The sequence below is a fragment of the Gymnodraco acuticeps genome, unplaced genomic scaffold (assembly GCF_902827175.1).
Source record: "Gymnodraco acuticeps unplaced genomic scaffold, fGymAcu1.1, whole genome shotgun sequence".
Classification (NCBI taxonomy): domain Eukaryota; kingdom Metazoa; phylum Chordata; class Actinopteri; order Perciformes; family Bathydraconidae; genus Gymnodraco; species Gymnodraco acuticeps.
This window is the reverse complement of record NW_022990206.1, coordinates 501,944-519,364: the sequence shown is the minus strand read 5'-3', so window position 1 is coordinate 519,364 and position 17,421 is coordinate 501,944. Positions and strand designations below refer to the sequence as shown.

Below are 17,421 nucleotides of genomic sequence, written 5' to 3'. Positions count from 1 at the left end.
TCACAGTCTGTCTACATGAGATGATGTAACGTATTGTTCTCAACTGTACAAGAGCCATTTTGTTAAAGACATTATAATAATCATTTTCCTATTATTTCTGAGTCGAATCATTAAAATGCTGAATTGTGTTTCTGACTGGCACTGGGCCACACACACACACACACACACACACACACACACACACACACACACACACACACACACACACACACACACACACCACACACACACACACAACACACACACATACACACACACAACACACACACACACACACACACATCACACACACACACACACACACACACATAACACACACACACAACACACACACACACACACACACACACATCACACACACACACACACACACACACACACACACACACACCACACACATCACACACCCACACACACACACACCACACACACACACACACCCACAACACACACACACACCACACACACACACACACACACAACACACACCCACACACACACACACACACACACACACACACACACACACACACACACCACACACACACCACACACACACACACACACACACACACACACACACACACACACACACACACACACACGTCAGAAGTCAGCTTCATACGTGTCGTCATGGAAACCCAAAGCAGCTGTATCTGAGAGTGGACATTGCGTTAGCAGCTTAGGTGGAATTCATTCTGGACACTTGAATGGCTATATGCTGTTGATTCATTTCCAAAAACCACAACAAAACACAAGAGCGTCCATGTTTTGTTATTGGATATGAATAAGAACAGCATATCTCACACAAAAAGCAATGACAATGATATAACCTGATCAGGTATACACAGCATCTGAACAATGTAACCAAAGGTTTCAGGAACAAACTGCACAAAGGATTACATTTCAAATTGTTATCATTCATCATTTCCTCTACCGCATTTTGCATGCCATTTGAAGCAACTTAAGTAAAAGGAAGTATTTCCAAACATGGCTGGTAAAGCAGCATGCAATGTGCTTAGAGGAAGCAGTAAGAGGAAGTCCAGTCAAATGTCTGCTGGTAAATCTGCACCTTTAAAGCCTCTCTGTTGCTGGAAGGTAATAACTACTGTAGGGCACAAACAAACAATACATAGCAGACTGTAACTCTAGTCCTCAGGACGTCTTCAACTTGACACCAGTCTCTTTCTTCAGAATTGAGGATCCATTACCAAGCATGATTTTTTTGTCGTCTCACTTTGCTCATATGGAGATTCAGAGAGATTTGTGTTAATTCATTCACTGATATTGAACATCAAAAAATATCATTTTAACATCATAGCCTTTTAAAATCTATAAATGCATCTGAACTTTGATCGGTACTGGGTGTGCTCATTTCAGAAATCGACCAGAATTTACAGACAAACACCTCAATATTCTTCAAAACACACTTGGATTTCACTTCAATGGCGCAAACATCCACATATGTTTAACTTCTATATTTACATTTCATACAACACATGTCAAAGCAATTGGAGTTCAAGAGACAATGTTCAGCAAGTAGGGTCTGCTTTTCAAACAAGGCAAAAGATATTGAGTAAGGTTCAAGTTACTGACACGCAGGGGCAGATAGGGGCAAGTTTAAAAATGTGGGAGAGTAAAGGAGAGACACATGCAGGTATCGCATGAACAAGGCCAAAAACAGCCAAATCATGTCGACTTTTGGCCAACGGGTGAAGATGAGCTGCTCAAAACCCACGAAGCAAAAGGATTGAAAAGGCTGGAGGAGATGCATGATATTAAAGTCACAAACCCTGACTAGTATGTAACATGCAGTATTCATTCTTTTCACAAAGGTTTACACAAAATATAGTCGCAGTACTCACTGGTTTCCCATTCCTGTGATGTGCAGAAGACAGAAGAAAGACACACACACACACAACCACAGTTAAAGGTGACGAAACGACATGTGGTAACTGTGTTGTGTGACATTTTATTTGTAATGGTGTGAATACTTTTAGCAACACTACTCCACACACGAAGGACCTAGAACATACTAACAGACAAACTTAGAGTGCTGATACTAAAACTAGATGTCTAAAAGCTAACTTAAAGCAACTGCTCTTGAACACATCACTTGTTTTGTGTGAACTGGATGGCTCCAGTCTCAGCGGAAGACGACCAAGACTTGTCATGTTAACGGTCTGCTTTCCTTGTAGAGCAGATGCACTACACTGAAAGCCTAATAGGTCTAGTTTGTGTAATGATTTTAAACGTATTTACTTATTTCAGAGCTTTATCAGGGTATGCGCATAGGCTACGTCTCAAATATTGTAATGCTTTCAGAGCTGCAGAGGCACTACGCTCATTATCAATCTGAATACTGCCCTGAAGAGAAAAGCTGAGCATTCTCCTCACACCTGGCTGGGCAGGTTTTGTATCGGATTCCATAGAGTATAATGCATTTTTTGAAGGACAATAATAGTATTTTCTAAATCCCAGAAGTGTTATGTTTTCCCATAATGGCTTTATTCTCTCTCTGTAAAGAACATCAACCGAAGTGAAATGCATGCAGCTGGAGCCAGCACAACAAAACTCCATTCACACACTTAGTACAAAAAATACAAATGATTCATGGTTTCAAATGGTTGAACTGAAGATAAGAGGTATCTGTGGTGGGCGAGTGTATTTTCTCGTAGGCCAGTGATCCAGATAGTTCCGGATTCCATGTTTAATAACTTATACCCTTCATTATAATCTATTGATTACCTATATATTCTGTTCTGCATGTCCCTCGATCCATCAACCTATTCATCCACTGGCTCAGTGACAAACACAGAGATATTGACTAACAGCAGTCTGTAAATCTTCTTTAAAAGTGACCTTTTTAAGTCTTATTCCATAAGAGATTAGAATGTTTTTTGTGTATGAAAGAGAGATGAAAGAGAGAAACAAAAAGAGGGAAAACGAAATTAGAAATGAGTGAGGGGGTAAAAATACACATCCTGTCAGGTTGAGTGAGAAATCCTGCATGCTATTTTTGCAGTGAAGAATGATAATAATAATAACACCATCGCTGTTTATATGTGGTCAGACCATATTATAGAAAACAAATCTTGACCTTATAAGGTTACAATAATTCAGAAAGCAGTGAAGTTATACTGGTTGCATGGAAGAAGACAGGTGTCACTTCAGTCCCTCATACAGCCCATTATTGCAAACTGCAGCTTCAGTTACACAGGTCCTCTGCATGTGAGTGACAGTACATAACGAGACTGACAGTAAACTTCAGCAGCCTCCACTGAAATATAGTTTTAAAGTCAACAAACCCCTGTCAGAGAGTTGTAAAACGTTCCTATAAAGGCAAATGAGTGCATGTTAAGCGCTTGTTAAGGTTAGCTAGTGATAAATGCTGCCAGAAAACGAGCTGCCAAAAAAAACCCGGGCAAAAATCACCGCTCTAACATCCGTCTAGCCTTTGAGAGTCAGAGTTAAAAGTTTGTGTCATGACAGTGCAGCAGCAGTCCTTCATACCTGAAATGTAACGGGGAGTAATGTCCAGCAGCCGTGTGTCCTTCCGTCTGTCCGTCTCTACAACTCGGAGCGCTCGCACGCGGAATCTGTACTAACCTCACCAGCAGCGCTCCTCCTGACGTCACCTCAGGGCAGGCCGGCCCACCGACCAATCAGAGCCAGAGCTGTAAACACAGGTAAACATTTTTGCCACGCTATTGGTCACTTCCCCGTGACACCCTTGCTGCACTTATAACAGGAGGTGAGCAGCCTTAATGGTTTTATCTGGTGGCCCTATTCTGAAAACCAAGCAGAGATGGAAGAAGTACTCAGATCTTAGTTGTACTTAAGTAGAAGTATATATACCAAAGTGTAGGAATACTCTGTTACAATTAAAAGTCCTGCAATCAAAATGTTACTCAAATAAAAGTATTAAAGTATTGGCATCTACATATACTTAAAATACCAAAAGTACTCATGCAGATTGGCCCATTTCACAATCAATATATATTTTATGTTTTGATTATAATTATTGATGTGTTTATCACATTTATACCGCAAGATTGTACTTAAGTACAGTACTTGAGTAAATGTACTTAGTTACTTTACACCATTGAAATTATGGCATTCAAGCTACCAACAAAGATGTATTAATACAACAATATTACTCTTTAAATAATAAGTCAACTGTACAGTTTGTTGGTACTCTGGCACTCATTACATTTGAATCTCAATAATCTGGATTGGTAGACTTGATCATCTATCCCATTTCAGCATATTTTGTACTTTTCTTATATATTGATGAAAATCAATGGAAGTTGCTAAATTATTTGTGGTCGTAGAAAAGTATTAATGTATTCACAGTAAAAATAAAAATGGCTTTGCAGATGCAGGGATTATCTCTAAAACTCTGGATCACATGATCACTTCTTTAATATATAGACCTGATCCAGAGGTAAAGGTCACACACAATGACAAAGACCAAGGCTACAAAACTGGTTCACATAACTAATATACGCCTTTTAGTAGGCTGATGGTAGAGTTTGTGGTATGCAAACTTCTGACCACAAGTACTGTTTTAGGCTCATTGATTTGATCTTCTTTTTCAATTATTTGATTTGATTTAAATCTACTTTTTAAATATTTTTAAATATTTTGTCTTGTCCTAACGGACCTTGTCCATTTATCCTGCAAGGTGCGAGCAGACTTTGCTATAGTGAATTTGTGCAGATTGTCTCAGATTGAGTTGGTCTTGTGCTCCATCTGGTGGATAGTGGGCCACAAACAAGCAAGGTCAAGAATATCACAAGTCTGCAGAAATCTGCAATAGTTATAGTGTATAAAAAATGTTCTCTCTGACATGTCATGTCAGAAAAAGTACAGGTGTAATAAGTAACTCTAATTAATGAAAGTTACATCTCATTGCATGTAGGCCTATCTACATGTACATGTCAAGGGATAACGGTATGGACACCATTCTTTGCAAAAAGCAAGAACTTAATGATTGGGTCTATCAAAAATAAACAGCTAGGCCTCTTCACCTCTAACCTTCACTCTTAAAAAACTACAATTTGGCATTACCTTTAAGGCATTTCTAAGGAATGGCTTCTGTTAAGGATGCTGCCAATACCAGCTGTAATGTGTAACTAATGTCCTGCAGGTCACCCTTGAAAAAGATATATTTTGATCTCAAGGGGCTTTCACCTGGTTAAATAAAGGCTACAAACAAACAATACTTTATTCGTTAAACATTGAATTTCCCCCGTGGGAATTATCAGTGGTTGAAAAAGTAGAACTACCACAGAATAGGAATACTATGCAAAAGTCCTACATTCACATTATAACTAAAGTGTTATTTAAGTGTTTTTTATATTTCACATCATTAGTCCAAATATGCAAAGTAACTAAAGGTATTTAATAAATGTAGTGGAGTAAAAGTACACAATCTACTTCTGGATTGTAGTGGGGTAGAAGAACAAATTAGCACAAACTGAAATACTCAAGTTAAGTACAAAGGTGTACAATACTGTAGGCCTACATCACTGGGGTTTATTAATAAAGTATGTATCCTTCTTCGCCGATGGGGGCGCTGTGGTGCACACGGCACTGTTTCTGCTCCAGTAGGTCCCTCTCAGCTTCGTCGGCAGGGTGCTGACAGTTGCCTAGTGACAAAAAACTATCCGCTGCTGATTTCCTGCGTTCAAAACCTCATCGCTGGCACTCTGAGCTGAAGTTTTCCCAACATATTTCACAGGTTTATCTCGACTGTGCAGCTCGAGTATGGGACGAAATAAACCAGTTATTGTTCGTGGACATGTCGTGTAATGTCTGCGTTTCTGGTCGCGTTATGAAGATTTTCCTGAAGGACAATGAATAATTATATTTTCATCAGGGTCGTCGGGAAAGGGAGCTATGGGGAGGTGAACTTGGTGAAAAACAAAACAGACAGAAAACAGGTGATGTTTGTGTGTTTGTGGAATTCAATACAGCCCAAAACTACTTAAATAAGCTACGTAGCTTTAACAATTGGCGTTGCTTGAAACGTTATAATCAACAGGCATGACTCTACAAAGACTCAGCTAAGCTTCAACTAGCTTAAAGTTAGCTAAAGTATGCTAAAACATAAGATTTGTTTACGCTCTTTTATATTATGTTTGATATGTATGCACACAATACTAGTAACAGCTGGAAGACAGGACTCAACTGTAATATGTTAGTAAAAACTATTTGTGTTGTTATTTATTACAGGAAAATAACACTCAGCTGTTTCCTGTCTGCATCGTTAGGATTTGTAACAACAACATTTCTTATATTAAACCATTCAAATTAAAGAAACGGTAGCTGGATGATAATTGTTCTGACCATCATGGGGACTGTTATCCCCCTCTTGTAAGGGAAGTTTGTAGTTAGAACCTAAGCTATAAAACAATAACAAAACATAATTAATGTATGTTGGATCTCAGACTCTGTGGTCTACACCTCTCTTCACCTTTTACCAAAACATGATATGATGTCAATGAGAACTGAAGCTGATTTGAAATGCTTTTTCTTTTCCCACTTTATGGGGACTTTTCGCATGTTACGCCAGGTATATATCTTTTATTTTATTTAACCAGGTAAAAGACTCATTGAGATTACAATCTCTTTTCCAAGAGTGACCTAGGTATTTTGGTTTCTAAAAGTGTACAATAGAATAACAAATACTGTTTGTTTTCCATAACTTCCATCCATCAGGGAGAGTCATTGTGCCTATTCTCTTTTCTCCAGTACGTCATTAAGAAGCTGAATTTAACCACCTCCTCGAAGCGGGAGCGGCGTTCTGCAGAGCAGGAGGCGCAGCTTCTTTCCCAGCTGCGACATCCCAACATCGTGACGTACAGGGAGTCTTGGGAAGGAGATGACTGCCAGCTGTACATTGCCATGGGTTTCTGTGAAGGCGGTGACCTTTACCACCGACTCAAACAGCAAAAGGGCGAACTGTTACCTGAGAGGCAGGTGGTGGAGTGGTTTGTCCAGATAGCCATGGCTCTCCAGGTACTGAAAGCCATGCAAGGTCAGACATCATTTATTCTCTTTATATGAGTACAGGACACCTGTAGTCACTGTTGTGATTTTGCTTTGCAGTACTTGCATGAGAGGAACATTCTTCACCGGGACCTTAAAACACAAAACATCTTCCTGACAAAGACCAACATCATCAAAGTTGGAGACCTTGGCATCGCACGGGTGTTGGAGAACCAGAATGACATGGCCAGCACTCTCATAGGGACCCCTTACTATATGAGTCCAGAGCTCTTCTCTAATAAACCCTATAACCACAAGGTAATATGGTTGAATGCGTTTACTATGTGTTTTTATTAGTGAATTGTCATAGTACTGCTTTACAAATGGATTTTCTCTTGTTTCTTTAGTCAGATGTATGGGCCCTGGGCTGCTGTGTGTATGAAATGTCCACACTGAAACATGCCTTCAATGCCAAGGACATGAACTCGCTGGTTTATCGCATCGTAGAAGGAAAGGTAGATATTCTAGGTTTTTAATTGATTCTCTTTTCTCTAACTAGTACAGCATATTATGTTTCTGAAACCTTGATTTGGCCAAATAGTTTCAAAACGATTTATAACATTTCCCTCTGGTTTTCTCCTCAGCTGCCACAGATGCCCAGCAGCTATGACCCCCAGCTGGGAGACCTGATCAAGAGCATGCTGTGTAAGAGACCTGAAGACAGGCCTGATGTCAAACTGATCCTCCGACAGCCCTACATCAAACGACAAATTGCAATGTTCCTCGAGGCCACTAAAGAGTAGGTGGCACCGACAGCAGACTGCCTAATTGTTCAATTCTAATTTCATTAAAGCTGTTCATTGTATGCACATTTCATTAAACATCTACTGGAACTATTCTGTACATCAGTCAGATATTTGTCTCTTTTATTTTTGTTCCACTGAAACAGTGAGCTGCTAGCCTTGAGCAGAATATCATCTTTTCTTACATGTTTGTGTTTCATTTGGTTCTGAACAGAAAAACGGCCAAGTCCAGAAAGAAAGCTGAGGGGGGCAGTGGGGATTGTGGTGCCAATAGTGGACAGTCTGTGGTGTCATCTCAGCCAAAACCTGAGAGAAGTCCCCAGCATGCACCTCCAGCCAGGGCCAAACGGGTGAGTGAGTCGTGAGTTGCAACACTGGTTTAACACAGACAACACACAACTATAACATCACTTCTGTCAAGCGACTTTGTTACCCACTTTGAAAAAAAGGTTGATGATATTCGCTCTTCTTTTTCTGACTCACCTTTACTCACCGCTGGGTCACCAGACCCTCCTTCCACCAACACACTTACCTCCTTTTCCCCTCTCTCTCCAAGTGAGGTTCTTACCCTCATTACCTCTGCCCGCCCTACCACCTGTCCTCTGGACCCTATCCCTTCAAACCTCCTTCAGACTATCGCTCCTGATATTCTACCGTTTCTCACCCATTTCATCAACACTTCTCTAACTTCTGGTCACTTTCCAAACAGTCTCAAGGAGGCAAGAGTAAACCCTCTCCTAAAGAAACCCACTCTCAACCCGTCTGATGTAAAAACTACAGGCCTGTCTCTCTCCTCCCGTTCCTGTCTAAATCACTTGAACGCGCTGTCTTTAAACAACTCTCCTGTTATCTCAATCAGAACAACCTTCTGGATCCGCACCAGTCTGGTTTCAAGGCAGGTCACTCCACAGAAACTGCTCTCATTGCTGTCACTGAGGAACTGCACACTGCCAAAACTGCATCCCTCTCCTCTGTCATCATCCTATTGGACCTGTCTGCTGCATTCGACACGGTGAATCATCAGATCCTCCTTCGCACTCTCCAAAAACTTGGAGTTTCAGGCTCTGCACTTTCCCTCCTCACCTCATACCTGAAAGACCGTACCTACAGGGTGACTTAGAGAGGGTCTGAGTCCGACCCTTGTCAATTAACTACAGGGGTCCCTCAGGGCTCTGTTCTTGGTCCCTTCCTCTTCTCCTTGTACACAAACTCGCTCGGATCAGTCATTAGCCCGCATGGTTTTTCTTACCACTGCTACGCTGATGACACCCAATTAATTCTGTCCTTTCCCCGCTCAGAGACCCAGGTCATTGCACGCATCTCTGCTTGTCTAGCTGACATCTCTCAGTGGATGTCTGCTCAACACCTCAAGCTCAACCTTGACAAGACTGAGCTGCTCTTCCTTCCGGGAAAAGATTGTCCCACTCTTGACCTAACAATCAACATCGGCACCTCAGTTGTTTCCCCGACTCAGACTGCAAGGAATCTGGGTGTGACCCTAGATAACAACCTGTCCTTCACTGCAAACATCGCTGCTACAACCCGTTGCTGCAGATACACGCTTTACAACATCAGGAAGATGCGTCCCCAGCTGACTCAGAAAGCGACTCAGGTTCTGGTCCAGGCTCTCGTCATCTCACGCCTAGACTACTGCAACTCCCTCCTGGCTGGTCTACCTGCATGTGCCATCCGACCTCTGCAGCTCACCCAGAATGCAGCGGCTCGTCTGGTCTTCAACCTTCCAACATTTCCCCACACCACGCCGCTCCTCCGCTCACTTCACTGGCTTCCGGTAACTGCTAGAATCCACTTCAAGACACTGGTACTTGCTTACCATGCTGCGAATGGATCTGGCCCTTCCTACATCCAGGACATGGTTAAACCGTACACCCCAGCACGTGCACTCCGCTCTGCATCAGCCAAACGACTCGTTGCGCCCTCGCTGCGAGGGGGACCCAAGTTCCCATCAGCAAAAACACGTGGGTTTGCTATCCTGGCTCCAAGATGGTGGAATGAGCTCCCCATTGAAATCAGGACGGCAGATAGCTTGCACATCTTCCGGCGCAGACTGAAAACTCATCTCTTTCGACTCCACTTCGAGCGATAGAATTATTAACAAAGCACTTTTATACTAATAAAGGACTGGCTTATCTAAAGCCAGTTGAGTAGCACTTGAAATGTTTGGCTCTATGAAACCTGATGTACGTATATGATTCTGTTTTCTTCAAGGTTGTGTCTTCCTGGTCGAATGTACTTATTGTAAGTCGCTTTGGATAAAAGCGTCAGCTAAATGCAATGTAATGTAATGTAATGTAACATATTTTAGATTTATTCCTACAGTTTCTCAACCACTCAGTATTAAATTACTGTGTTGTTATTTATAGAATTGTAATTTTTCATTGGATTAGAAGCCTATCATGTCATAGTTATCACAATGCTATCAGTGGGCGGCTGTACTTGTCCAATAGCAAGCAATAAGGATGGTTGTAACCGTAATGTTTCTGATTGGATCAGTTAAACAGAAGCAATACAACATGTATAATATTCTTGCCGCATTGTCTTTAAATGTATAACATACATAACACTGTATCCAGGTTTTACAAATCAAACAATTTAGTCATGAATAAGTTTAATTACTGAATAAAGATGTTTTTTGTGTGTGATTTTATCCTGGCTGTTAATGTTGCAAAGGTTCCAGTGGATTGCTGTAAACACTAAAGCTTCTTCACTTTCTTCACAGTGTTTATCTTGTTTTGGTTTCTTTCTCTTTCATTTTAGAAAGAAGAGAAATCACAACACAAAGTTTGGAACGGCGTCGCAGATCATTCTCCGGTCCAAAAACCTCCATCACCCAAACCTCCTTCCCCTGACGCTCTCATTGCATCCATGGCAACCATCAGCAACATCAATATTGATGTCCAACGTCAGGAGGATGAGGACGTGATGAAGAGGCAGGTGCAGGGGCCCCCGTCCGCTGTGTCTCATCACCGTGGAGGGAATGAACCCGTGACTCACAGTGTGCACAGAGACAGCCAGGGGAGAGGGAAACCAGATCCCACTCCCCCCCCTCCCCCTGCTAAGCCCCCTATGAAGTCTGTATCAGGTGTTGGCAGTCAGGGAGCAAAAGAGAGGATGGCACCCAATGGACTGTTGGGTAATCATCCACAGGCTGCACCAAACCTTGCGGATACATTTTCTGTGATTGAGAAACAGATGTCAGATGTGGATAATAAGGATGACACCATGGAGTTACTTAAAGAGGCTGACCTGCAGAGCCCAAAGCTGGAAGCTGAGAGAGAGGAGGCTCTTTCTACACCTGAGAGGAGATCTGCACACAAAACGAATAAAGAAAACATTGAAGTTAATATGGACGATAAAGGTGACACCATTACCCTGCTGACGGGAGCTCCGACCAAACACAATACCCCTGACATCCAAGTAGGTGCTCTTATTAATATGTAGTATATTTGTATTTGTCTCATAAAGGATTCTTGTCTATTTTGAATGTGTTCATTAATTTATTATATGTGTTTGTGTTTGTAGGAAAGCCTAGAATCTACTGAAAAGATGTTAGAGCCGTTCTCTCCAAAACTGGTGAGCATTACAATTATTTCACTCTTTAACCCGTTAAGCCCCATAGCCCCCTCCGGCAGGGGCTACAGGCTTTTATTTTCACGAAACTGTGTCTCAGGGCTTCTTAACATTTAATATCTATGAATGTGTCATACTCACTTAACGGGAAGAAACTCAGCTAACTGACGATATGAACCATTTTTACCGAAATAAAATGAAGCGTCTAAATGAGCCCTGAGGGAAAAAATGCTAACGCACTTAGCACAGAACTCTAGGGATAAATACTTTATTACCTATCGAAACTGCACAAACAAGATTATCAGATTAAAGCTGAGATTCCACATATTCTAGAGGTATTAGTATCATCACTGAGCGATCAGAACTCGCGACATGGGAAGCAAACCCAGACATCACAACACGTAGCTTTAGGTAGCAAAAACGGAGATATTCTTACCTTTTGCTGTTGTTCTGATCAAAAGTTGTGTTCAATGGCATTAAAACGAGAAAAACGTGGCTGAAGGTTAATCCATAGGTTAATCCAATGTGTCTGTGTCGCTTTGAAAAGATTACTGATAATCCATCATTCCATTTTTATGTCAAAAACTGAGTTTTCATATTAGCTGAATGTGTGACACAGCTGTGCTCCCAGAGGCATGACGTTGGAAGATTTTAGCCACTGAGGAAACAATGTTATTGCATCTCTTTAGGAGCCTGTTCTGGAAGAATCTCCCTCACCAGCCAGTAAGCCGGGCCGGACCCCTCCGTACCCAACTCCCCTGTTCCTCTCATCAGAACCGTCTGTGTCGCAGCAGCACAGAGGCAGGGACGTTAGACGGACACTTGGGGATCAGGCAAAGGTAAAGACAAATAGATAAACTCAAGGACTGTTGGTGCTGTGGATTAAAAATATAAAACATTTTACGGGATTATTAAGATTGGACAACTTTCGAAAACATAAGAAAGAAACGTTTCCACCATAACATATTTCTGCTCAAATACTGTCTTCTGTCTTCTCCAACTGAACATCATATTGCATTTGGGAATGGACACGCAATTTATGCTAGGAAATATCCTCTTTAATAAGTACAGTACATTTCTCAGCAGTTTTATATCCAACCAGTTAATATGACAAATTTGAGACTTAAAATAACTAAACGATCTATATTCATTCATCTTAATTCAACTTTGATGTATTATGTTTTGCCCTCTGTAAGTCCAAGGTGGCTGCTCCTAGACCTTTACCTCCACTCCCTGTTGAGAGCACAGCCGTGGAGAGGACGAAGAGGAGCAGGAGGAGCACAGAGGGCAAGAAATCCAGTGCAGCTGCCACCTCCACCTCAGTGAGCTCCTCGAAGGACGGGTTCTTACCGCTGCCGCTGGTGAGAGTTCTTCTCCACTCACGCACAAGAACAAAAGCTAAATAGACTACAAAACAAAATTAAAACGTATTATTGGCCTGATTATTATTGGGACGTTGTTATATTCTTGCCGAATTTAGCAAATAATAATCACAGAACATTTGTCGATTTTACTATCAGGATCGTCCTCTCACTGCCAGAGAGAGGAGAAGACTGAGGCAGTCCCAGGAGGTTTCCAGCCATACAGGTACCTCGTTTTCATTTCCTGAAACACAAAAATCATAGTTGGAAACACAAAAAAACTGTAAATTAAATAGTTGAATTTATTTGGGTAACTTTCCTGTTGTTTCCACAGACGTTAGTGCTGTGAGAAGGGCATCTTATGATGTCACTTCCACCAAGGAGGAGCACCACAACTCTCCATACACCAGATCTGTTTCAGCATCTTTCACTGAGATCAACTGTAAGGTATGGACACCCCATCTTTTTGGATGACTATTAGAATGAAAAAAAAAAAAAGGGCTGCATTTGCCTTGTGATTTTTAAACAGAAGTGTGTGTGAAATGTCCGTCACAATAGTGGGATGTGTTTTATTACAGCAGGATAAGTTGCCGGAGCAAAGGTCAGATGAAGACGAGTGCAGCTCATCCACAAGTTCCACAGAACGTTTGGAGGGAGACTGCAGGGAAAAGTAAGAGCATACTGCTGTTCATTTTATTTATCTAGAAGGTCTGATATCATACTAGTTTTTTGTGTAAACCGTGTAAAAAAGTACTTTTGTACATTGTGCTGTATTATCCCTGATTTATGGTTCATCTGCAGGAAGACCGATTCAGGTGACATGCACGATTTAGTCAACATGATGACCCAAACTTTGAAAATGGATATTGGGGACGGTGTGACTGAGGTGGACAACGGTGGATTTAGCTCTACCTCGTTGCCAGAATTCAAGCTGAACAGGAAGTACAGAGACACCCTGGTGCTTCATGGGAAGGCTCGAGAGGATGCGGAGAACTTGTCACTCGGTGAAATACCAATCGGTTAGACATTTTGATCAAACGCTATCTTGCATCATTCAGGCATTCTGGAGACTCTTTGTGTTTGACCGGCTTCTCTCTCAAAGGCTCGTCGTCTGGTCCAGCCAAGATCAGGAGAGCCATAGAGAAACTGAGGACAGATGTGGTGAAGGGTCTGGGGGTCAAGCTGCTGGACAGGGTCCTGGAAATCATGGAGGTGGAGGACGACACCAAACGAGAGGTATGATGTTCAACAAATCACACCAAATCATATGTACTGCACCCGGGGTTTAACAAAAAAATCAGGAAGCAGCTAAATATGATCTTGGGAAATACGTGTGTTCATTTTTGAAAATGATCAGGAGTATCATGGTTTGCTAGCCTTAGGTGCAATACATTGTGCACCAGGAAAGTCCCTAAGATGAAAGAGTGGTGTACAAGTTACATACAGAGACTGATTTATGAGTTTATGATGCATTAGGGAGGTCAATGCATTCATTTAATCTTTGTGTTAAGAGTTCCGAAAATCAATAAATTAGACTGACTTCTTTATGAAAATGTATGTTATATTTAAGATCATATTGTATGATATTCTGTCCATATCACACCTTAGAATATAATAACTGGTCCATGGACAGTGTAATCGATTTGTCTGAGATGTCAAGCCAGATAATCCAGCGGTCCTTTGTTTCCTAAATGATAAGTTAGCATCCTTTTTTCTCACTGCAGCTGTGCCTTCGAGATCAGATGGGAGATGAGAAGTACCAAGCCTATGCTGTGATGGTGAGGCAGCTGAAATTCTTTGAGGATATTGCCGTCAATGGCTAGAAGAAATCCTGAATACAACAGAGAATATGTTCAATGATACCAATTGTGAAAAGAGGCTTTTTGATTGATCTCTAACAAGAACATTTGTCTACGGGAGAAATATTTCAGCTTTCAAGTGTGCTCACCGAATATGAATTGTTGCCTGCCCAGACACCAACACAAGCTTGTGCATTAATGTGTGTAGATTGAATTTCCACAATGCTGAAGTGCGAGCAGTCTTCTGTTAATAACTGTTTAAAATTCCTTTTTTACCTCGTTTTTCCAAAAATTACTGCTGTCATTTGCAGAACGTCTATGCATATTTTGAGTCATGTTAAAGCACTCTTTGTTTTTCTACTTTCTGTAATGGATACTTGTTTATTTATAATCCATCTATACATTTCAATAATTGTTTCATCTATGCTGTTTCTTTGAAGACACCTCCCTGTATTCTAATTTCTTATACACAAAATAATGTAATGTAGATGTATTGCAGATATTAACATTTGAATCTTTTCTAATAAATTCTAAAATGTGATTTCTTTATCGGTCTACAACTTGTTTTGATGTCAAGAACCACAATAAAACAACTTTGTCATTTAAAGTGACAAATATAGAGTAACACTATATAAAAATGCATATTTTGGATACAATAACATACTCAATAACTCTTACAGGTAGAGAAATACACATGAAACATCCCATTTGTAAAACAGAGAATCAGATGTTTATTATTTGGACAGTATTTCACAATTGACTTACAAACACTGTAACAATGTTTCCTTCCTAAATGCTTCAGATGTAGACTGTGAAACACAGTTCCAAATCTTTTCTGATAAAGGATGTATTAACAGCCGGGCAGGGAATGTTCAGAGTTATTTATGCTTCTTCTTCTTGAGGGCTTCCTGAGGTTTTTGGCTTGGCTCCGCGCTGGTCTCTGGAATAATTGGCTGCCAGGACAGAGGATTCTGTCTGTACATCGGCCATGGAGGCAGCGTCAACTAGTCAAGAACAGACAAATATATTATTTAATGATGGCTGTTGTTTATGCACCCCTACAAGAAGTACACACATGGTATGCAACCACAAAGCAGCCAGCAATCAGATTGAGATTATTTATATCAACACTACATCGTATCTATATGTCCTCGCTTCGCTAAAACCATCACTGAAGGATTCTTACCACACAGGACACCACAAATCCAGCCAAGACGATGTACACTGTCCATCCAAACTGTTCAATGATCAGACCGTACACAAATCCAATCACCTGGAAAGATGATACAAAATATATCAGTGAACCTGACAACAGGTACACAATATATATATATATATATATATATATATATATTGTGAACCTGACAACAGGTACACAATATATATATATATATATATATATATATATATATGTAAGAATCTTTGAATTGCTGGTTTGCATGTGTCGTGGTTAGTTACCGCTGAGATGAGTATTATTCCTTGGAAAATCTGTTCAGCCAATTTCTGGCCTTTATAATCCTGTAACATAAGGAAGGGGACACACATCATTTAGGCAACATTTATCAAGCATCAAACAATGTTGCTACAGGCTCATGGTCCAGATCGAGAAAAGTATACAAAACCATATTATATTTTTGTATAAATACTATTCAGAGAAAATGTTAACACATTTTCTCTGAACTGGGATTGGAAGCACTAAACCTTGTTTGATCATTGATTAGGAAAATACAGTAATACATAAGATTTAAGACTAACATTTCACTTGCACTACATCATCTATTGCTTGGATACATTTCTTATAGCATCATAATAATTTAGTTGACGTCTATGTAAGCGTGCATTAGTGTAAATGAACCTCAAATGTGCAGCAAAGACTGGTGAACAATATTCTCTTAGCAGGCTAAACATTTCACAAGATCAGTACAGATTGAGACAAGGGAGTAAATGGGTCCACCACTGCAGAATAAATAACCGACGAAACTGATACCTATAAACTGAGAGTTGCCTTTTAGCCTTGTTTAGCTGTTTAGCATAATGGATCAGAGACATTGGATGGTTGGTTAACATATTTTGAAGGATTTAACAACGTTTGCTAGCAGCTGTTATCAATACACTGGTTAGGTAGGAAATAATGTCACCGTTAGCTTGATACAAAAGCATGAATTAAGAACTTGCTAAATAATTCCTCTTCACGTTAAAAGGGATACAAATGTCTTACCATGTGCGATGGGATGGATTTGAATATCGACAGCATGTTTTTACTTTAAGTAAATTAAAGCACAAACGGAGAAATTGTGGAGCAAACCAAACCGAAGTAGTTTGACTTCCGGTTTGAAAAAGCTACGTCGTGTTGTGAAGGACCCATCCGGGTACTTCTGAGGGTTGTAACATTTTTACCAGATTTTTACCCATAATTAAAAACATTATAGTAGCAAAATCATTATGAATACAAATGCAATTAAAACTAATTGTGTATTTAACAAATATTTAATCTGAAATATGAAACTGTGTTTTTTCTTTATTTTATGTATTTTGTTATGACTTTATATGTCTACCACTGATACCAACTTTTTTTAAATGATGTTCATAATGTTCTTGAATAAATAAAGGAACTTCACAGATCTATAACTAACAGGGATTAGGTAAAGTCAGCGCTGGGTAAAGTGCGCCGCGTTATGAACACAATTGATTTGGTGGTAGTGAAAAGCTTTGCCTGACTACATTACCTTTAGTCAATATGTCTCATGACTTAAACCTATGCATATTTAATTATAAAATATTGAACTTGTATTCCCAGTCACTAAATGATATCAACGCACTAAATTAAATTCACAATGATTTCTGTAAATATTGGAAACAGCAAGCTAATGC

At 40.3% G+C, this 17,421-nt stretch overlaps 3 protein-coding genes across 5 annotated transcripts in view; 1 reads left to right on the top strand and 2 right to left on the bottom strand.

Moving 5' to 3' along the window:
* Positions 1–3,648, bottom strand: part of camk1b (calcium/calmodulin-dependent protein kinase Ib) — a 33,360-nt gene extending 29,712 nt beyond the window's left edge. Inside the window, exon 1 of one of the 2 annotated variants that reach the window (XM_034218305.1) lies at positions 3,514–3,648. Coding sequence is in view for 1 of the 2 variants with exons in the window: in XM_034218304.1 (XP_034074195.1) it covers positions 1,866–1,876 (11 nt within the window). In the remaining variant the exon portion in view is untranslated. Of the gene's footprint in view, positions 1–1,865; positions 1,879–3,513 lie in introns of those variants that run through there. The other variant, XM_034218304.1, reaches the window with a different exon arrangement.
* A 2,005-nt stretch (positions 3,649–5,653) lies between these two features.
* nek4 (NIMA-related kinase 4) lies at positions 5,654–15,099 on the top strand. Of its 2 annotated transcripts, none has more exons than XM_034218380.1 (16): positions 5,654–5,948; positions 6,760–7,026; positions 7,117–7,314; positions 7,404–7,511; positions 7,641–7,795; positions 8,014–8,149; positions 10,578–11,237; positions 11,343–11,393; positions 12,080–12,229; positions 12,587–12,751; positions 12,911–12,977; positions 13,086–13,198; positions 13,333–13,421; positions 13,553–13,770; positions 13,854–13,987; positions 14,476–15,099. In XM_034218380.1, exons 1-16 carry the CDS (start codon positions 5,862–5,864, stop codon positions 14,572–14,574), a joined length of 2,697 nt encoding a protein of 898 aa, XP_034074271.1. In that variant the 5' UTR covers positions 5,654–5,861; the 3' UTR covers positions 14,575–15,099. The 2 variants fall into 2 exon arrangements, with proteins under 2 accessions (XP_034074271.1, XP_034074269.1); XM_034218378.1 differs by having other exon boundaries at positions 13,330–13,421; positions 14,476–15,098.
* A 158-nt stretch (positions 15,100–15,257) lies between these two features.
* Positions 15,258–17,073, bottom strand: spcs1 (signal peptidase complex subunit 1). Its single transcript, XM_034218381.1, has 4 exons — positions 16,769–17,073; positions 16,009–16,068; positions 15,737–15,823; positions 15,258–15,554 (listed from the first exon to the last, which is right to left on the bottom strand). Exons 1-4 carry the CDS (start codon positions 16,802–16,804, stop codon positions 15,429–15,431), a joined length of 309 nt encoding a protein of 102 aa, XP_034074272.1. The 5' UTR covers positions 16,805–17,073; the 3' UTR covers positions 15,258–15,428.
* Positions 17,074–17,421: the final 348 nt, after the last annotated feature.